Source organism: Prinia subflava, chromosome 31 (genome assembly GCF_021018805.1).
Source record: "Prinia subflava isolate CZ2003 ecotype Zambia chromosome 31, Cam_Psub_1.2, whole genome shotgun sequence".
In the NCBI taxonomy this organism is placed as follows: Eukaryota; Metazoa; Chordata; class Aves; order Passeriformes; family Cisticolidae; genus Prinia; species Prinia subflava.
The window spans coordinates 1533474-1553181 of NC_086277.1; the positions used below are offsets into that span (position 1 = coordinate 1533474).

The window sequence follows — 19708 nt, forward strand, 5'->3', positions numbered from 1 at the left end:
GTCCGTGCCCCGTGCCCGTGTCCGAATCCGCGTCCGTGTCCCGTGCCCGTGTCCGTGTCCCTGTCCATGTCCGTGTCCCGTGCCCGTGTCCGTGTCCCGTGCCCGTGTCCCTGTCCATGTCCGTGTCCGTGCCCGTGTCCGTGTCCCGTGCCCGTGTCCGTGTCCCGTGCCCGTGTCCCTGTCCATGTCCCTGTCCGTGCCCGTGTCCGTGTCCCGTGCCCGTGTCCGTGCGCGTGCCCGTGCGCGTGCCCGGCCCCGCCCGCGTCCCCGCCCGTCCGGGGCGGGCCCGGCCGTGACGCGCTCCCGGTTCCTGCGGCGATGCCGGGGGAGGCGGTCACGCTGCAGCTCGGGCACTACTCGGGCTGCGTGGGCGCGCACTGGTGGGGGCTGCAGGTGCGGGGGCTGCAGGTGCGGGGGGCTGCAGGTGCGGGGGCTGCAGGTGCGGGGGGCTCGGGCCGGAGCCGGGGCTCGCTCTGATCTCCTCGTTCCCCCCCGTTCCCCCCGTTCCCCGCAGGCCGCCGCGCTGCGCAGCCCCCCCGAGCCCGCCGAGCTCCGCGCGGCCGCGCTGCTCCGCTCCGGGCCGGGCCCGAACGAGACCCCCACGCCGCGCCTGGTGGCGCTGGAGCTCAAAGGTACCGCGGGCCGGGCGGTACCGGGGCCCCGCCAGCACCGGGCGGCCCCGCCGTGACCCCGCGCTGTCTTTGCAGGCGGCGTGGGTCCGCTCGGAGCCGGCGGGGCGGGCGCGGAGCCGCCGCTGATCTGGTGAGTGCGGGGGCTGCGGGGCCGGGCCGGACCGGACCGGACCGGGGCCGCCGCAGCTGCCGCCGCTTTGTGTCGCAGGGACGGGGCCGTGGCCGATTACCGGGACCGCGCGGACACCGGGAGCGGCGGGGTGAGCGCGGGCCCAGCACCGCTCCGTGCCCCGGACACCAGCGGGGAGCAGCGCCCCGTAACCGGGACTGTTCCCGCAGGGAGACGCTACCGGGAGCAGGAGCCCGGTGCTGCCAGGCCAGGTTTGTGCGCGGGCCCGGGGCGGGTGCGGTTCATTCGGTGGGGTCGGAGCTCCAGAAAAGCAGAATTCCCCGGGCCCTGCTGTGGGACACCGCGGTAGTGAACAAAGAGAAGGAAAACTGGGCTAATCCTGCTCGGTTTATAGACAGCTGGGTCAGAGCAGCAAACGGGCTTAAAAACTGGACGAGTTAAACCCCTGATTTCTGCATTCCCGGGGTGCTCGGAGCTGACAGGACCTTTGCTCTCCCCTCTCCCCACAGCTCCTGCAGGGTCCCAGGACGCTCCCTCCGTGCGCCTCTGGTCCGATTATCTCAGCGTGCCCCTGCACCCCGAGAGCCTCTGCGTGATCCGGCAGTACCTGCACGATGGGTACGGCCGGGGTTGCTCCAGAACCCAAACCAGGAGCTGAGTTCTGCCTTCGGGGGTGAATAAAAGGGATAAAATAACCCCTCTTTACCCCTTTTATTCCCTTAGGGATTGTGGTTGTCTCGAAGCCTTTGGGCAAGGTGAAAGTCTCCTGCAGGACCCTGCCTGTGTGGAGGAGCTGGAAGATCGGCTGCACTTCTTTGTTGAGGAGTGTGATTACCTTCAGGTTCACACCTTCTCCAAGCTCCCTTTGCTTCCAAGAAACTTCTGCTCAGGATGGAGCAGGATGGGAGATGCTGCCGTTGTTTCCCACAGGGATTTCAGGTCCTCTGTGACCTTCACAATGGATTCTCTGGAGTTGGTGCCAAGGTGACAGAGCTGCTCCACGATGAATATTCACGGAAAGGGATCCTGACCTGGGGCCTGACCCCAGTCCTGAGTGGAGGAGTGAGTAAACAATGGGGAGAACCAAGAGCAGGAGCCCAGCCTGGCTTTGACAGGTTCTTGTCCGCTCCAATGTTGGATGTTTTTCCCCCAGGACCCTCGGAAGAGTTTTTACAGACTGATGAACACAGCCCTGGGCATTGCCCACCTCTCTCGTCACAGCTCTCTCTTCTGCCCTCTCTCACTCAGTGGGAGTTTGGGAATCAAGCCAGAACCTCCTGTGACATTTCCATACATAAAATATGAGGTGAGTCCTGGTTAGGATCACCCACCGTGGCTGGCTTGGAGCTCGACCCCTCTCAAAGTGTTTTCTGCAGTGGTTGGGTGTTTTTTTCTGCTCAGCAGAGACTTTTTCCTGCTTTTTCACTGGGACTTAGCTGCCAACTTTTAATTTCTGTAGTTTTCTTCCTACTTCTGAAAATATTAACACATTTCCTTGGCTGCTGTGCTTTCTGGTGGGGTGCTGCCTGCAGTGTTGGCACTGAAGAAAAGGCTTTACTAAATTATTCTTGATATTGGAATAACTCCAGCCTCGCTGGAGCCCTGAGGAGCCAAAGGAAGATAAGGAAACTGGCACCAAGCATTTGTTAGCAAACAGCTGGGCTGGAACTACTGTGACACACTGGCTGCTTATCCTAACCTGACATAACTGTTCAACACCTCTTTCAAATGCACAATTCACAGTCTGGTGAAGTTAAATACACAAAACTGGGTTAAGGAAGGGCTGACCATGCTCTGTCCTTTAATTCCTGCGTTTGTCTCCTCCCCAGCCATCCCTGAACTACCACAGCAGCGCGATCTTGGCAGCAGCACTGGACACGCTGACGGCTCCCTACCGCCTCTGGTCCTGCCAGGGCTCCATGGTGCACTTTGCTGACTCCCTCACCTTCTCTGGGAGGAAGGTGAGGGCAGTTTCCAGCTGTGCTGCAGCTGTTCTGCACAGCCCCGGTGGCAGGAGCGTGTCCCAGCCCCTGCTCTGTCACCGCCCCCTGCTCTGTCACTGTCCCCAGGTCGTGGCAGCGTGGGCGGCTCTTCCCTTCCCCGCCGTGTCCGGCTCCTCGCTCCCCGATCTCCTCAGTGCCCACCAGGACGTGCCCTGGACGCTTCTGTCGTCGTGTGGGGAGCAAAAGGGCGGCTGCTGTTTTGCTCAGTCTGTTGTGCTACGAGGAATTTGCCAAGAGAAACCCACCAGGTAAAGAATCAGTGTTTGAACTGCTCTTCCTGCAGGCTGGAGGCATCCACTCCCTCCATTTGGAGAGCCAGCTGAAGGAGGAGAGTCTGATCACTCAGTGCTACTCATTTTAGAGCAAAAAAGCTAAAAAGCAGCTGAGGCAGTGATGGTTTCAAGCAGCAAACCCCTGAATTTCCTTTGCAGCAGCTGCCCGGGCCAGCCCCGGTCCCCCCTGCACGGCTGTGAGAGCCCCGAGGAGATGCTCCAGCAGTTCCTCCACACCCAATTTCCAGGAGCCTTCAGGTGGGTACAGGCAGAGGTGCTGGTTTAGAACCAGTTTAGAACCAGGGAACAGCTGAGTTGAACTTTATTCATCTCCTCCCAGCACATCCCACGTGCTCCAGCAGCCCTGTGACACCCGGCCTCCCTTCCCCCAGTTCTTCTCTCCTCTGCTGAGCAGACGAGGCTTCCTCCTGGACAGAGCTCAGGGCTATTCCTCAGGAGGTAACAAAAGCCCCTTAAACTCTACAACAGAGAAATCAGGGCCTAACAGAGGTAAAAATTATTAATTAACCAATCCAGCGTGGAGTGTGGGAGCGCACGAGCTGTGAGCTGAGTTTGAATAAGGCGGCTGTGAAGCAGCACAGGGCAGGGACTGAGGGTTTGCTGGGTCTGGATTTTGGCTCTGGGCTCTGAGCCCTGCTGTGTCTCACCCTCCTGCAGGAGTTGAGAGCGTCCCCGTGCTGGCAGCCCTGCAGAGCTGCCCCGCGCTGCGCCCGCTGCTGGCGGGGCTGTGCCGGGAGCTGCGCTCGCCCCACGCGCGGCGCTGCGGCAGCTCCTGCACGGCTGGTGTGGAGCAGGACGACTTCCAGGAGGCCCTGGAGGAGCTCAGAACCCTGGCCCAGTGCTACGAGACGGGGTTTGGAGGGTCTGAGGATGAAGCAGACTCGGACTGACCCACCTTTATTCCCAGGGGAAGTGAGGGTGGCTTTAGGATCACGCCTGAAATGAAGGGAATGGTTTTGGAGACCATTGTGCTGCTTTCTTCTCATTTCACCAAAAATCTTCCTTCTGGACTGAGTTCTCCAGCTATTTACAGTTGTGTTGCAAAGGAGGAAAGTTGTTTTTTTGGGGGCTGATTTTATATATTTTGGTTGGGTTTTTACGACTGTGCAAAGGGGATTTGCTCTGCCCGTTCAAATAAACCCACACAATAAATAGCGAATTCAGACTGTCACTATCTCACATAGCTCCAGAGAAGGAGCTTGACCTGGGGGAGGGGATTACATCCCTAATTGATGCTTGTCCTCCTAATTGATGCTTTTTTATCAATTATGCTAATTTCCTAAAACCCATAAAATGTCCTCACCCCTGTGGGAGGGGTGGGCTTTTGTTACATCTTTCCATAACTGCTCCTGAAGGCCTTCAAATAAAGATCCCCTTTTATATTGCCTTCTTACTAAAATGATCTCGAGTTTCATTTCCAGGTTGAGAAAAAAGACAAAAGTTTGTTCCACATGAAAACTGTCATTTTACAGTACAGTATTTACAGGTTCTGGTCAGAGGCTGCTGGGCCCAAGCTTCACCCCGAGGCCAGGTCAGTGTCCACAAATTTTGTTATTTCACTGCTGAAGCTCCCAAGGAAGGTTCTAGAGAATGTTCTCCCTGCCTTTGGTTTGGTGCAGGCTGGAAGTGCAGCAGGAAATGGAATAAAAACAACAAGGTGCTGTCTCAAGTACCTGTGCAAACATTTTTCCACAGCACCTTTCTAGCAGCAAACTGGCAAAAAAAGCCCTCTTGTGGTGCAGTCAGTAGTTTTAGCACTTCAGTCATCAGGTTCTTCCTCAGAAAGCAGCAGATCTTTATCTGACAGCTGGTCTGTGTTGCTGGTGCTGGTGGCGTCCTCCTCATCCTCAGAGCTGCCATCACAGGACGTGTGGAACAGCCTCATCAGCTCCCTGAACCTGTGGGACACCTGGGGAACAAGGGAAATCCAGGGTCACAAGGGACCTAAGAGGTGTCTTGGAACTGGAATTTCAAATTATGAAGTTCAGGGTGTTTTGTAACAAAAAAAAATCAATACCACAGTGGTGTTTCATAGAAAATTCGGTCATAAAGGAAGGGAAATGGGAGAGCACTGGGTTGTTGTTTTGTCTGGAAGAACAGTTACATTCTCCAGGTAAAATCTGGCAATTTGGGAAGATTCAGAGACAAAAGAGGATCCTTTGTACAGAAGCAGGAGGTTCAAGACCTGAGTAGCAGCCACTGAAACAACTCCAGTACCAAATGTGCAGCTCAAACATCAATGGAACCCTGTCAGAAGGACCAGGGCATGTGGGGGTTTTGGCACCACTGAAGCAGAGCAGAGTTTGGTTTGGTTTTGATTTTTTTTTTATTTGCAACTGAGATGACTTTTCATCAAATTGAACTTTGGGAGACTGATCTGGCAGCACCCCCCACCTTCCCAGCCCCTCTCCCAGCCCAGCCTCACCTCGCTCGCTGTTTTGTTGCCCAGTTTCTGGGAGATGGCGTGGAAGGTGTCCAGGTGGGCTCCCTTCTCCTGGCACGTGGTGAGGATGACTCTGTCAGCCTCCCTGCAAAGCAAACCCCTGTGAGAGCAGCCTGAAACCAGTGACAAAGCCAGCCCTGATCCCAGTTCAGCAATCCCTGAGCAAAGCTCTTTCCTTTACTCCTCCTGCCACCCCCAATCCCAGGACCCATCTCTAAGCAGAGCTCTTTTAGCCTGGTTTTAGGCTTTTTAAAGGAGAAAAAAGATTCTTTCCCAGCCCAAAGTGCTGGGAAAGTTCCCAGCCATGAGCAGCCAGTGCTGCTCATGGGGCCAAACTGATGGAGTGAGGAATGCTCAAAGGGAGAGGGCAGAAAATGGGGATACAAAACGAAAAGAAAGGACCCAGTAAGAGCTGGAACCAAGCAGTGAACACAGAAAGATGCAGGAGAGCAGGCACAATTACCTGGTCCAGAGCACAACCTTCTCCCCAGTGGAGCTGACTTTGCTGTTCTTGGCACACACGGTGGCCTCTGTCACTCGCTGCTGCTGCTGCTCCTCCTCCCTCTGCCCCGGGGAGGCTGTGCCCACCCTGGCCTTCAGCTGCTCAGGCTGCTGCTGCCCCTGGGAGCAGCTCTTTGCATTTGACCTTGGCCTTCCCTCGGGAGCATCTCCAGAGCAGCCTCTGCCCTCTGTGTCCAAACCACAGCGAGTGGGGAGCTCTGAGCCGCAGCTCTCCCCCGGTGTGGGTTTGCTGCTCGCTGTGACCCAGCCCTGCTTTGCTTCAGCTCTTCCTTCCAGGGCCAAAGGTGCTCCCTGGGGGTCTTTGCCACCTCCTGAAGCAGGAGCAGGGCCCCTGTGGTGCTGTGCTGAGGCAGGATGGAGCCCCTCAGTCTGACAGCAGGGTCGAGGTCCCGGGGAAGCTTTTGCTGCAGCAGAGAGCAGCAGGTCCCTGCTCAGCCCCAGGGCAGCCTCTGCATCCCCTCCAGGCTGCCTTGGTCCCTCCGTGCAGTCTTTGGTTTCTTGAGGTAGTTTCAGAGCAGCTTTTTGTAGCTGTGCCCATCTGGGGCCGGTGGCAGCAGAGTCTCTGTCCCTGGCAGTGTCCACACCTGCACTGGCACCTTCTGGGACCTGGGCATCAGCAGGGGCAGGTTTTTCACAAGATCCAGGTGTGCTGGAGGCCACCCTTCCTTCCAGGTGAGATCCTGATAAGAAACCCAGAGAAGGTCAGAGAAGCTGTAAGGAAAAACTCCTGGGAGCTTCATACTCATCTCTTTAAAAAGGAGATTTTTATTCCCAGAGCCTAATGCTGCACGTGAGGATGGTTTGGGGGCAGCTTTGTGATTCCACCTGCCCTTTACCCACCTGTACTTCAAAGAAGAAAATCTACAGCCCATTTCCTTCACCCCTGTGGGTTGCTACAACCAACTGCAGTGTGAGTGATGAAGGTTTAAAAAGGGCATTGCCCAGAGCAGAACTCTGCAGTGAAACAGCCACTGCTGCTCTTGGCACCCTGGTCACAAACCCAGACATGAGACCATGTTTAAATTCCTTTAAATTCCGTGTAAATTTAAACACAGTTTAAATGTATTTAACTGTGTTTTCCCCAAGAGCAGCAGGAGCTGAGCCCTGGCTCCAGGGAGGAGGAGGAGGGGGAGATCTTCCCTCGGGTTGTTTCTCCTGCCATAATTGTGTTTCTCCTTGTCTGTACCCGGCTGGAGGAACAACAAGCACCACAGAGATTGTTTAAAAGCAGATTGGAGAAGGGTGGTTCTGAACTGCTGTGCTGAAATGGGAACTGGAAAAGAACCACTACACCATGGGCTGGGGACTGGAGCAGCATCCTGGCAAGAGAAGCTTAAATGGAACAACCACGGTGAAAAGGGCAGAATATTCTCTAGGCAGGAAAGGTTTTGCTGAAGGGAATGCTAGACAGGTTTGGAGCATCCAGAGTGGAGGAACAAAAGAAAAAAAAAGTAAAAAGACAACAATTAGAAGTTCTCATTATACTCAATAAATGTGCATGAGAAAGTCCTGAACCTCTGCTCATTTGTGTGGAGAGGATTCCACACCTGTCTGAGAAACAAAAGTTTCACACACCTGGAGACAGAGAATCCACTTTCCTTGGGACAGGTTTTGTTCTGCTCTGCACATCCTCTCCCTCATCTCTGCTCTCCAGGTTTTCTTCTCCAGGCTCCTTTGACATTCCAGGATCCTTCCCCTCTGGCTGGGGACTCGACTCTCGCTGAGCAAGGCTGGCAGGCAGCTCCTGAGAATCTTTGTTTTTATAAAATTTGTTCTCACACACCTGCAAACCAACCCACGGGCACAATCACACACGTGTGGTGTGCCCATGCCAACCTCAGCCTTTGCTTCCCAGGTATTCCTGGCTTCACTTTGGCATTATGTTTGCTTTAGAAAGTTGAATATTATGATGATGATGATGATGATGATGAACAGGCATGGATCTTTTCACATAGTGGCCACGCGTTATTATTATTATTATTATTATTATTATTATTATTATTATTATTATTATTATTATTATTATTATTATTATTATTATTACGAACAGGCATGGATCTTTTCACATAGTGGCCATGCCAGCATCTTCTACTCAAAAAAACTTATTTTCAACCCAAAAGAACATCATTTTTTGATCATTTAGCAGAGCAAGGAGGGGCAGTAGAAAATGAGGAGCAGAGAGAGGGGACAGGCCAGGCAGAGCTCCAGACAGGGAGGCACCACGGGGCACCTCTGCACTATCTTTTCACATAGTGGCCACGCGTTATTATTATTATTATTATTATTATTATTATTATTATTATTAACAGGCATGGATCTTTTCACATAGTAGCCATGCCAGCATCTTCCACTCAAAAAAACTTATTTTTAACCCAAAAGAACATCATTTTTTGATCATTTAGCAGAGCAAGGAGGGGCAGAGAGATGGGACAGGTACAGTCAGAGCTCCACTGGGCACCCTGCACTGATTCCCTTCCTCTCCCCATTTTTTGGGGTGATCCCAGCAGGGAGGGCTGGCAGGACTCCCCTTCCCCCGAGCCCCCCACTGACCTTGGTGCCGCAGTGGCTGCAGCTCCTCCTTTTGCTTTTCTTCAGCTTGGGATCGCCGCTCCCTTCGTGGCAGGAACAGGAACAGGAACATTCCTTCAGCCCGTCCGCCCACTCGGCCTCCTGCCAACGGACAGGCCCCAGCTGACGGACGGACAGACAGACGGACAGACGGACGGACAGACAGACGGACAGACGGACAGACAGGCTGCAGCTGACAGACGGACAGACAGACGGACAGACAGACGGACGGACAGACGGACGGACAGACGGACAGACAGACGGACAGACAGACGGACAGACAGACGGACAGACAGACGGACAGACAGACAGACAGACAGACAGACAGACGGACAGACAGGCTGCAGCTGACAGACGGACAGACAGACAGGCTGCAGCTGACAGATGGACAGACACAGACACACAGACAGACTGCAGCTGACGGACAGCACTCCCACAGACAGACGGACAGACAGACACACAGACAGACGGACAGACAGACACACAGACAGACAGACGGACAGCGCTCCGGCGGACAGACAGACGCACAGACAGACAGACTGCAGCTGACAGACGGACAGACAGACGGACGGACAGACTGCACTGACAGACCGACAGACACACAGACAGACTGCAGCTGACAGACGGACAGACAGACTGCAGCTGACAGACGGACAGCGCTCCGGCCAACAGACAGACAGACACACAGACAGACAGACAGCACTCCGGCTGACAGACAGACTGACTGCAGCTGACAGATGGACAGACAGACATACTCCAGCTGACAGACAGACAGCGCTCCAGCCGACAGACAGATAGACAGACATACTGCAGCTGACAGACAGACAGCGCTCCGGCTGACAGAGAGACAGACAGACTGCAGCTGACAGACAGACAGACAGACAGCGCTCCGGCTGACAGAGAGACAGACAGACTGCAGCTGACAGACAGACACCGCTCTGGCCAACAGACAGACGGACGGACACCGCTCTGGCCGACAGACAGACACGCAGGGAGCAGAGGGGACACGGGGACCCGCAGAGAACTGAAGCGATGGCTGCAAGCAAAGCACAACAGAAATCCCCGTGCCCGTTTCCCTGTGTGAGGCTGTTCCCACGTCCCTCAATAACCCAATTTATCCCCATGCAGTTGCTGATGGTGGGAAATGCAGGGAGACACCCCAGGCCCACCTTGTCGTGGTGTTGGCCTCCAATCTCTTTGCGTTTCTTGTTCCTGGTGGCCCCGTGGATCTTGGGTGGTTCATCCTCCTCTTCCACATCTGGCAGAGACACCTCTTCAAAGCCATCAAACTACAGCAAAACAAACACCAGCTGCTCTCAGGTGATCAAATTGTGTTTTCCCCAGAAAAATCCTATTCAAAATTCGAAGAGTTTGCTTCAGTCCACCAGCAGCTCTCCCACCCCACTGCTTCCCTCTCCCTGGAAATGCACCCTCTAATTGAGTTCTTCCAGTTCTTATTTCTGCTTTTATCATTTCTGGTTTTAGGGAAAAGATTGCTCCACCTCATACTCCTTCTCTTCTGTCCAGTTGATCTCCTCAAAATCCCCCATGCGGCTGGCTGAGGGCCGCAGGTGATCGAAGAAAACAGAGAACTCATCCTGCAGGTGGTCGTGTCCCTTCAGCAGCTGCCACATCTGGGTCTTCAGCTGGAAGACAAAAATCCAGAGAAAATGAGTCTCATTCCACATCACCTCGTTGTCCTCTGAAGGATTCTCAGAGCTTGTTACAGCTCCAGTATGGAAGTTGCTGCTTGCATGAGAACAAATTCCTGGATATTCTGAGATCATTCCCCACTCAGTTATCAAATTAGCCTGGAAATTCCTCTGGGATTCCAGGCAGGCTCTGCAGATGACACTAAGCCTCAACTTAAGGTGATAAAGGTGAGGTGGAGGTGGAAGGGAGGAAATGCACAGGGCATGGACTGTGCAGCCTCTTGGAGAGGCAGCTCCAACTCCCCTTGGATCCAAAGCCAGGTTGGATGGGGCTTGGAGAAACCTGGGCTAGTGGGAGATGTCCCTGCCCACGGCAGGGGGTGGAATGGGATGGGGATGGGCTTTAAGGTCCTTCCCAACCCAAATCATTTTGTGACTCCATGAATTTGAGCTGTACCCTCAAAAGGGAGAACGTGCTGGGCCAGCTCCTGTGGTCCCCAGGAGCAGCACAGGGTGAGGGAATCAGGCTGGGAGAAAAGGGGTCCCTGGTTACCTCTGCAACCTCACACTGGGAGAAAAGGGGTCCCTGGTTACCTCTGCAATCTCACACTGGGAGAAAAGGGGTCCCTGGTTACCTCTGCAATCTCACACTGGGAGAAAAGGGGTCCCTGGTTACCTCTGCAACCTCAGACTGGGAGAAAAGGGGTCCCTGGTTACCTCTGCAATCTCAGACTGGCAGAAAAGGGGTCCCTGGTTACTCTGCAATCTCACTTTGGCAGAAAAGGGGTCCCTGGTTACCTCTGCAATCTCAGACAAAGAGAAAAGGGGTCCCTGGTTACCTCTGCAATCTCACTTTGGCAGAAAAGGGGTCCCTGGTTACCTCTGCAATCTCCTGGGGCAGGCAGTCTGCACAGCTCTGCAGGACTTTGATGATTTTTTGATGGTGGGCAGGATTTTCAGCAAAGCAGATCTCCAGCTGCCTGAGGAACTTGCGGCTCTTCTCAAAGGCTTGCTGTTCCTCAAACTGGCCAAAAGAAAAAGATTCACCCTCATGCTCAAGCACATATTCCTAAGCATCTCAAATTGATTTAAACAAGCTGTAAAATTCCTGTCCTGGTCTTTTTTTCCATTGTATTTCATTCCCTTCACAAAACTGAGAAGAGGCAGAGGAAGAGAAACAGCACTTTGTATAATCAATACTTACATGAGCATAAAGTTTGCATGTAAGATAGGGAAATCCAGAGAGAATGGACAGGTGAAACCCTCTGTCCTACCACGTGGAAGGCAGGTTTGGGGACAAGGAACCCCTGTTTGCTGTATCTGCTCGTTGTGTCTGCAGCCAGAGGTGATGCAAGTGGGAAAGGCTGATCCTCCCCAGCCACACTGAGCACATTTACAAAGAACACCAAACTTTCCAATTCTGATTAATAAAAGCAGCAAGGTAAGCAAGTGATTTACCAGCTGTTTGCCTTTCTTGCCCTAGGAAGAATCCTTCATCCTTTCACTCCCACAAACTTTTGTGTTGCTTAAAATCCGGCGTCCCCTTCCACTCTACCTACCAGCCCGCACTCCAAAGCTTGCTCTGGTAAAAGGAAGGCAGCAAAATCCGTGAGCAGCTGTGGCCAGTCGTGCAGCAGCTTCTGCAGGGTGCCATAGAGGTCCACGGCTGTCCGTTTGTCCGTGCTGATCTCAAACTCATAGATCACACGCAGGAAGTCCTCGTACTTCCCCGGGATGTGCTGCAGGGTCTCACGCACCTGGGGGAGCAACGGGGCTCGGTGACATCCAGGAGGAAAGAGAAGCTCATCACAGAGGGTCTGGGGTTGGGAGGGATCTTAAAGATCAGCTCATTCCAACCACCTTCCACCATTCCCAGGCTGCTCCAAGCCCTGCACACTGCCAGGCTCCAGTGCAGGACCCTGAGCTGGAGGTGGTTGGTGGCCCTTGGGACAGTTTGGGTCATGATTTGTTTTTGAACTAATGAGAATTTCTGGTTTCTGAACGTTTTGCTGGAGGGGATCAACTCCTCCTGCTGGTTTTTCAATCCCCTGGATGCTCAGAGCTAGCATGAGTAGGTTTAGATTTAAAGGTACATAGGAAAGTCCTTTTTATAGTATCTCACTTGTTTGCAAAGAAAACAATTATAGGTAAGGAAAGTTTTAATGCCAGCCCTGGGCATTATTTTGCTGTGGATTTTCCCTGTGCTCCCATTGGAGCAGCCAGGATTAGTGTGGTCAGGAGCATTATAATAAGTTCATCTTGTAGAATTTTTGAAGAATGCAGATCCCAGAATGGGATCTTAAAGCCAACTCAGTCCCACCCTGTGCCATGGCAGGGACACCTTGCACTGTCCCAGGGTGCTCCCAGCCCCATCCTTGGACACTTCCAGGGATCCAGGGACAGCCACAGCTCCTCTGGGCACCCTGTGCCAGGGCCTGCCCACCCTCACAGGGAGGAATTTCTCCCTAAATTCTTTTAATTGAGTCATCTTTGATCTCCTCTACTCCGAATCTACACAGTGCTTGCAAATCTGTCCGAGTCTCTTCCTTAAAGATGAACCTGAGCTGCTCAGGAGAAGGGATCCCAACCCAGACTGTGAAGTTCAGGAATTCAGGAGTGGAGTGAGAGCAGCAGCTGAGCACCCCCAGCCCCTGACTCCTTCACTTCCAGCTCCCCCACTCAGGACAGGGGAGGGAGGAGGAAGAGAAAAAGCAGAAAAACTCTCAGCTCAAGAAAGGAACAGTTTGGGAAGTGAAGCACCACGTGTGGGGTGTAGGAAGAAATAACCCCACCCCACCCAGAGCAGTCTCCCAGTCAGAACCAGTTCTGTGGCTCACTTCTGTGTCAGAGAACCCCAAATCTGCCACGTTCCTGCTCCTGGGCTGCCTCACCCTGGTCAGGTAGGCCTGGGCAAAGGCCAGGTCCTTCTGCTCCCGCAGGGGATCCCTCTCCAGGATGTCCTCATCGTACAGCAGCAGCAGCTTGGACGTGTCTTTGCTGGCCCTGGCCCGGCCCCGCTTGTTCCTGGTCCTGTGGGAGCTCCTGCTCTTCCCAGGGGCTTTCAGGTTCTCTCCTGTGGAGGAGCACAAGGTCAGCTGGTGGCAGAGGCAGCCCGTGGCTCTGCCAGGGCAATATTCCAACAGAAAAGCAGCTTGCAGTGTTAAGTTCCTGTCTGTGCTCCCTGGAAGTGCAGGAGGAATAGACTTCCCATGAGTCAAAGCTGGCCAAAATCCTAAATTTGCTGTTTGTTTCCACAGCATCTGACAGGAAAAATCTCTGGGTGACCACAGGTCCATCCCAGCTCTTCTTGGAATTCCAAAAATCCTGCACACCAGGGCAGAGCAACCATGAGGGGAACAGAGACACAACACAACCCCCAGAGCTGCTGTTAACTCTGCAGATTTCAGCTTATTATTTACATAATAGTTAAAATCACAGATAAATACCTGCTGTCACACAACAGGGAATGGAATAGGGTACTAAGAGGGGTTACATCCAGATTTTTGTGGCTTTAGGATTAGGAATCTGTTGATTTCATAGGCTGAGGTCCCCTCCTCAAAGTTCTCTGCTCAGGTTCATTTACCACTTGCTGGACTTTGTTTCACTCCCTTTTCTCCAACATGATCTTGTCAGACAAAATCCAACTCAGCAAAGATTTGACTATTTAATATTGTTCTTCTAGAGGTAAGAGGTGTTAGCTGACACAAACCATAAATATCTCTGCAAATCTTTGAGGCACTAAAGACCCTTAGCTCACATGCAAGAGAGCTGTGACAGTCCTGAAGTTGTGTTTCCAGCTGGGAAGCACCACTTGGCTCAGACACATCTGTGAAATCAAACAGGACAAGATCCCCCTGTTCTGCTTTCCCTGCAGAGAGCAGCTCTATTTCCCCACTCCCTGTGTCCAAAAAAAACCCAAAACAACCTAAAAACCAAAAAAACCAAACCCAAAATCCCCCACAGCACTCACCTGCTGGCATCCTGTGGGCTTCCACCTGTGGGGAAGCTGCCTTGGCCATTGTGAAGGCAGATTTAGGCTCCTCTGATGCATCTCCACATATTTCATCATCTTTCTGTAAACTCTCTATTCCTTCCCCTTCCTCCTCCTCCTCTTCCTCAGGCTCAGAGTTTTCCTCCTGGGAATTCTCTTCTTCAGAATCTCCTTCTTGGCTTAAACGTCTCTCTGTTGCAAGCCAAGTGAGTTTTTCCATTGTCTCCTTAGAAGGCAATTCATAAAAAATTACATTGTTTTATTTTATTGTTTGGTTTAGTATCATTCAGCAACTTCCTCACTGCATCTCCAAGAGCCAATTTCACAGATCAGCACCTGCCCAACTAAAGGATTCTGTTAAGGAACAGAATTCAAATCCCTCCAGAGATGCATAAAATTGTACCATGCAAAATGAAATTTCAGCATCTGCCATTCAGCAGATTAAGCCTCAAATTAGAAGGGATTCCTGAATGATTCCTTAATGATCATCTCAGCTCTTAAAGGCTTGCTGGAATTGTGACCTGGAAAGTTAATTTTTACTTAAAAGTACTTTTCAGAGAGCAGCCTCATTGAGGAGTCCTTGCAGCTCAGCAGAGTTTAAAACTTCACATTTGCAATATATTCCCTCAGTTCGGATTTAAAAATCTGCCCAGGAAAACACAGTGTCCAGTTTCTCTGTGACCAGCACAATGCCAGGCTATTCCAGAGTGATCAGCCCACCTTCCCAGTGGGATTCCCAGTGGGATTCCCAGTGGGATTCCCAGTGGGATTAGCCCTGACCCCACAGGGTGTTTCAGGACACTCACAAAGTTAAAAGTTGCCTTTTTTAAGGGTTTTAAAGTTTTGTCTTTACCTGAAGCTCTGGCACTGACAGAATAGACTCTTCTGAGGCTGATGACATTTCCTCATCCTCATCCTGTGTAAAATCATCGAAGTCATCTTCCTCCTCCTCTTCCTGCCCTTCCCTCTCTCCCGCAGCCTCGGGGCCGGCCGGGGTCCCCACGGACTGACCATCAATGCTGGACGAGTCCTCCGGCCTGCCTGGGGGGCTGCTGAACTCTGCCTCCCCCTCTGCCGGGTACGGGAGGGTCTTTGGGGAGTCACTGCTGCCTGGGGGCCCGGCAGCCCCCCCTGCCTCCCCCTGGGGAGGGGACGGTGGAGCCTGGCGCTCCTCCTCTCCCTTCTCCTCGCAGGGACCGGGCTCCTTCTTGGGCTCGTCCCCGCAGGAACACGCTGCCTCCATGTTCAGCTCCTGGCCGAGGCCCAGCATGAACTCCTCCTTCCCCTCAGCACACAGATCCCTCTTCTGGGCCGGGTTTGGTCCTTTGGGAGCATCGCTTGAATCCTCTGACTCGATTTTCACCGATTCATCGGGATCTTCCAAGTGAGGCAAGAGATCCACGGGCAGCGGCTCTGATGTGTTCCCATCTCCCTCTCGCAGTGCCCAGCTGCAGCAGTCCCCCTTGCTGCCCTTGTCCTGAGTGTCCTCGTGGGACGTGGCAGGGTTTGTCCCACCCTCCTTGGGGGACACAGCGGAGCAGGGAGCGAAGAGCTCCGGGGGCTCCGCCTTGGGCTCCGCCGAGGGAAAGGCAGCGGGAGCGGGGACCAGCGTCAGCTGCTCCTCCCCTTCACCCACAGCAGGAGCAGACAGACCCACAGGGTTGGGAGAGACAATCAGGGACGGGATGGAGGAGGTCACCAGGGGCTGATTTAAAGGACAGGGGAACGTGGAGGGATTCACCAGCAGGGTTGTGACCGGAATGGCCTGAGTGCCTCGGCCCACTGCCGTGCTGAGGGGCTGGATCATGTTGCAGCCATTGCCGATGTTAACCACCTTCACCGTGGTGGCAGGGACGGTCAGGATGACAGGGGAGGGCTGGATCAGAGGGGAAGGTTTCAGCACTGGGGCAGATCTCGTCCCTTTTTTCCTCTGGCAGCCCTTACGCACGCCAGGCTTGCGCGTCTTCGTCCCGCCCAAGGCCGGCAGCATCACCTTGGGCTGGAAAGTCACGGGCTCTGAGGACACCAGAGCGGGCGGGACAGCAGCTGGGAAAGCTTGTCTGGAGTCTGCATGGGCAGTGGGAAGAACATTCTGGAATTCCAAGCCCTCCCCACCTCCCACCACGGCTGGAACGCTCAGGGGCTGCACCCCTGGCACGACGGGCGCCGGCTGGATGGGCCGAGGGGCCTGGAGCCGGACCTTGCTGGGGGGAGCCTCAGGCTGGGGCAGCTTCACGGGTTTGGGGACGCTGATGGGGCTGGAGCTGGGCTGCACACACAGGCTGGGCCGGATCAGCACGGGCTTCACAGCCGGGGACTTCTGCACCCGCCAGGGCCGCCTGGAGAAGCGGCTGCCCAAAGGCTTCAGGGTCAGCACGAGCCCCTTGGGCATCAGCAGAGGGTATTTGTCATCACAATCCCTGTCTGAGGTTTCCTTTTGTGCCCCTGAAAAGGCAGATTCTGCCTCAGGTGAAGCCGGTGTCTCCTTGGCATCTTCTGCCAGCTGCTTCAGCTCCTCCTGGATGGAGGGCAAGCTCGCCTGAAGGGAACAAGAATTCATTGAATTTATTATTTATAGGCTATTCTTGTATTCCTGCCTTCACACAGCAGCACAGAAGGCAACAGACAGCAACCTACAAGCGGGTTTTATTTCCTTTATACTGCTGCAAATTACTTAATAGTACTTTAAATTCATGAGTTCCACTGCAAAGCCTTTAGGAGACTCTGAGATCCTGAGAAAAGCAAGACTGAACTGCTTTATAAAGGCTGCTTCAGTAAACACGAGATTTTGTGGGAAGGAAACTTCCCTGTGTGACAGGGGGTGATGAAGAGAAGTGGATTTTATGGCATCTGAGTCCAATTGTTCCCTTGGGCACAATCCTCCCTGACCAACTCACCCACAGCCACGATCTCCAAGAAAAAGCCCACAAGGAAAATCCACACAAAACCCAAGGAAAACTCACCAAAAATGAACCAAACAACAACTCCCCCTCAGCCCTGGGTGCAGAGCAGCAGAAAATACCTTTAACCAGAAGGGCAGGCGATGCTCCTCCCTCTCCACGGGCGGCTTCCAGTCGTGGGGCTGGATTTCCTCACAGCACTTCAGCAGCACAGGCAGCTGCTTTGTCTTCTTGTAGTACTGTGGGGACAGGGGACAAGGCCACACAAGGTGACAGTGGTCAGCTCACCTGCCCAGGTACTGCTGGGATGGAGGACTGGGCTCTGTCAAAGCATTCACGTGAATAAAGCAATTTTTAAATAAGGTTCTACCCACAGAAACATTAAAAATCAATAGCCAAGGCAAGGGGGAAAAGCTAGGAAATCTGCAAATTCTAAAACCAGGAGCTCAGTGCCACCCTGGATGCTCTCACTGAGGTTCAGGCTGATGTGCAGGTTTTGTGTTGTGGTTTTGGTTCTTATTCTCTCCCCAGCAGTTCCCAGTAGCTTATGGGACAGGATTACTGCCCAGCTGGCTGCAAACAGCTTCTCTTTAAGTTTTGCTACTCAAAAGGTCACTTGTATGAATTTTTGCCAGGATCACTGAGTTGTACCAGGACTATCTGGGCTCTAAAGAGTCAAAACAATAATCTAAGCACTTGCCAAGTACAGGGGCTAAGGTAAATAAAAGGATAAATCCTCACTGCTAACAAAATGCCATTTTATTTTAAGGAAGTGTCAGCACAGAGAGGCCCTTGGCACACAAAGAACAAACCCCAGCAGGTGCCCCTTACCCTGATGATGTTGTCAGGGGCTCGGTTCATGTTGAGGTTCTTGATCCTCACTGTCAGCTGGTGGGCAGTTTTGGTGGGCAGCAGATATTTGCTGATCAAAGGCTTTGGAAACTCCGTCCCTTCAAAATGTTTCAGCCCTAAAGCCAACAAGCTGGGCAGGGAAAGAGGGAGGGGAGGAGATAAAAAACCTCTCAGGGAGCTGCTGGGATGTGGCACAGCTCTCCCCAACAAACAAAGGCCATTCCCACGCATTTTGTACAATAATTATAATATAATAATAATAATTTTGTACAACCCACTTGTCCTCTGCCTTGGTGAAGGTGATCTTGTCCTGGTGAGAGTTTGCTCTCAAGGAACAAATTGGCAGCAGCTCTGGGTACATAAAGACTTTCCTCGTTGCCAAAATCCAGGCCACTTGCTTTGGCAAACATGAGACGTCGCTTGCTGGGAAAAGAATGAACAGGTAAGGACAGGTGTGCGTGTGGATGAATATTTTTCACAACTCACTTCTTCAAAACTCAGTTTCTTTTACTCCTTTCACTGCAAAAATCGACTTTCCTCCTGTTTTTAGAATTTGCAGATTTCCTAGATTTTCCCCCTAAGTTTACATCAGCAAAAGGTAAAATTCTTTTCCCTTTCCATCTTTTCTTTTGCTCTGAAGAAGGCAAAGGCCAAGTGACCACTGTGAGCCCCCCTGGAGCATCGGGCACAGCCCGGGGGGGGACACCAGCCCAGGGAGGGGACACCAGCCCAGGAGAGGGGACACCAGCCCAGGGAGGGGACACCAGCCCAGGGAGGGGACACCAGCCCAGGAGAGGGGACACCAGCCCAGGAGAGGGGACACCAGCCCAGGAGGGGACAGCAGCCTGGGAGGGGGGGACACCAGCCCGGGGAGGAGGGGACACCAGCCCGGGGAGGGGAGGGGACACCAGCCCAGGAATGGGGGGGACACCAGCCCAGGGAGGGGGGGGACACCAGCCCAGGGAGGGGAGGGGACACCAGCCCAGGAATGGGGGGGACACCAGCCCAGGGAGGGGGGGACACCAGCCCAGGGAGGGGGAGGGGACACCAACCCAGGGAGGGAGGGACACCAGCCCAGGGAAGAGGGGACACCAGCCCAGGGTCCCTCCCCAGGGGCAGCAGCTGGAGCTGCTCCTGTGGCTCCTCCACCATCCAAGAGGGGAAGGAGGCAGAGCCTGGGGCTGACTGGGAGGGAACTGGTCTGACTGGGAGCAGCTGGGAGGGTGGAGGGTGCAGCAGGGTCACTGTGAAGGGACCCCAGTCCTATCTGTGACAATCTGGGGGCCCCCAGAGCTGCTCCAGGAGGGTCAAACTGGGAATTTCCCTTAACACATGGAATAACTCTCCCCTCTCTCACCGTTCTTCTTCACAGCTTTCCGAGGGCTGCACTCCACTGGCACCTGGGCATGGAAGTCCTCGATGAGCTGCAGGGCCCCCTGCAGGTTGCAGGGCTGGAACATGGTCTGGAATTTGGGGTTCAGGGGCACCCGCAGCAGGGTGGAGCTGTGGGCAAAGCTCCCCAGCTCGCTCTGCAGAGCCAGGCACAGGAACACGTCAGAGACAGCCCTTCCCGGGCAAGGCAGAGAACAGACACAGCGCAGAAATTGCCTTAAAACTCTTAATTTGGGGAATTATAAACCCAGGGATAGATGATTTATTGGGAGGGTGGGCAGCCCTGGGATAGGATTGTGATTCCCCATCCCTGGCAGTGCCCAAGGCCAG

General features: G+C 53.7%; 2 protein-coding genes across 7 annotated transcripts in view; one reads left to right on the top strand and one right to left on the bottom strand.

Annotated features, from left to right (window-relative positions):
- Positions 1–254: 254 nt before the first annotated feature.
- Positions 255–4457, top strand: MSTO1 (misato mitochondrial distribution and morphology regulator 1). 4 transcript variants are annotated; one of them, XM_063420394.1, is made up of 13 exons: positions 255–393; positions 515–632; positions 708–762; positions 841–1013; positions 1272–1380; positions 1486–1603; positions 1693–1824; positions 1916–2068; positions 2592–2723; positions 2832–3013; positions 3197–3295; positions 3378–3496; positions 3716–4457. In XM_063420394.1, the coding sequence occupies exons 1-13, from the start codon at positions 319–321 to the stop codon at positions 3946–3948; spliced, it is 1698 nt and encodes a 565-aa protein (XP_063276464.1). In that variant the 5' UTR covers positions 255–318; the 3' UTR covers positions 3949–4457. The 4 variants fall into 4 exon arrangements, with proteins under 4 accessions (XP_063276464.1, XP_063276465.1, XP_063276463.1 ...); XM_063420395.1 differs by having other exon boundaries at positions 3200–3295; XM_063420393.1 differs by having other exon boundaries at positions 272–408; positions 3200–3295.
- Positions 4458–4480: 23 nt separating this feature from the next.
- The window catches only part of LOC134562806 (GON-4-like protein), a 32825-nt gene continuing 17597 nt past the window's right edge, over positions 4481–19708 (bottom strand). For all 3 annotated transcript variants that reach the window (XM_063420328.1, XM_063420329.1, XM_063420330.1), the window contains 16 exons: positions 19344–19515; positions 18265–18409; positions 17966–18116; positions 17257–17373; positions 15088–16773; positions 14214–14460; positions 13135–13316; positions 11803–12000; positions 11124–11267; positions 10094–10237; positions 9761–9880; positions 8574–8693; positions 7599–7806; positions 5965–6703; positions 5484–5586; positions 4481–4967 (listed from right to left, as the gene is read on the bottom strand). In XM_063420328.1, the coding sequence (XP_063276398.1) occupies positions 4818–4967; positions 5484–5586; positions 5965–6703; positions 7599–7806; positions 8574–8693; positions 9761–9880; positions 10094–10237; positions 11124–11267; positions 11803–12000; positions 13135–13316; positions 14214–14460; positions 15088–16773; positions 17257–17373; positions 17966–18116; positions 18265–18409; positions 19344–19515 (4626 nt within the window). In that variant the 3' untranslated portion in view covers positions 4481–4817. The remainder of the gene's footprint in view (positions 4968–5483; positions 5587–5964; positions 6704–7598; positions 7807–8573; positions 8694–9760; positions 9881–10093; positions 10238–11123; positions 11268–11802; positions 12001–13134; positions 13317–14213; positions 14461–15087; positions 16774–17256; positions 17374–17965; positions 18117–18264; positions 18410–19343; positions 19516–19708) is intronic.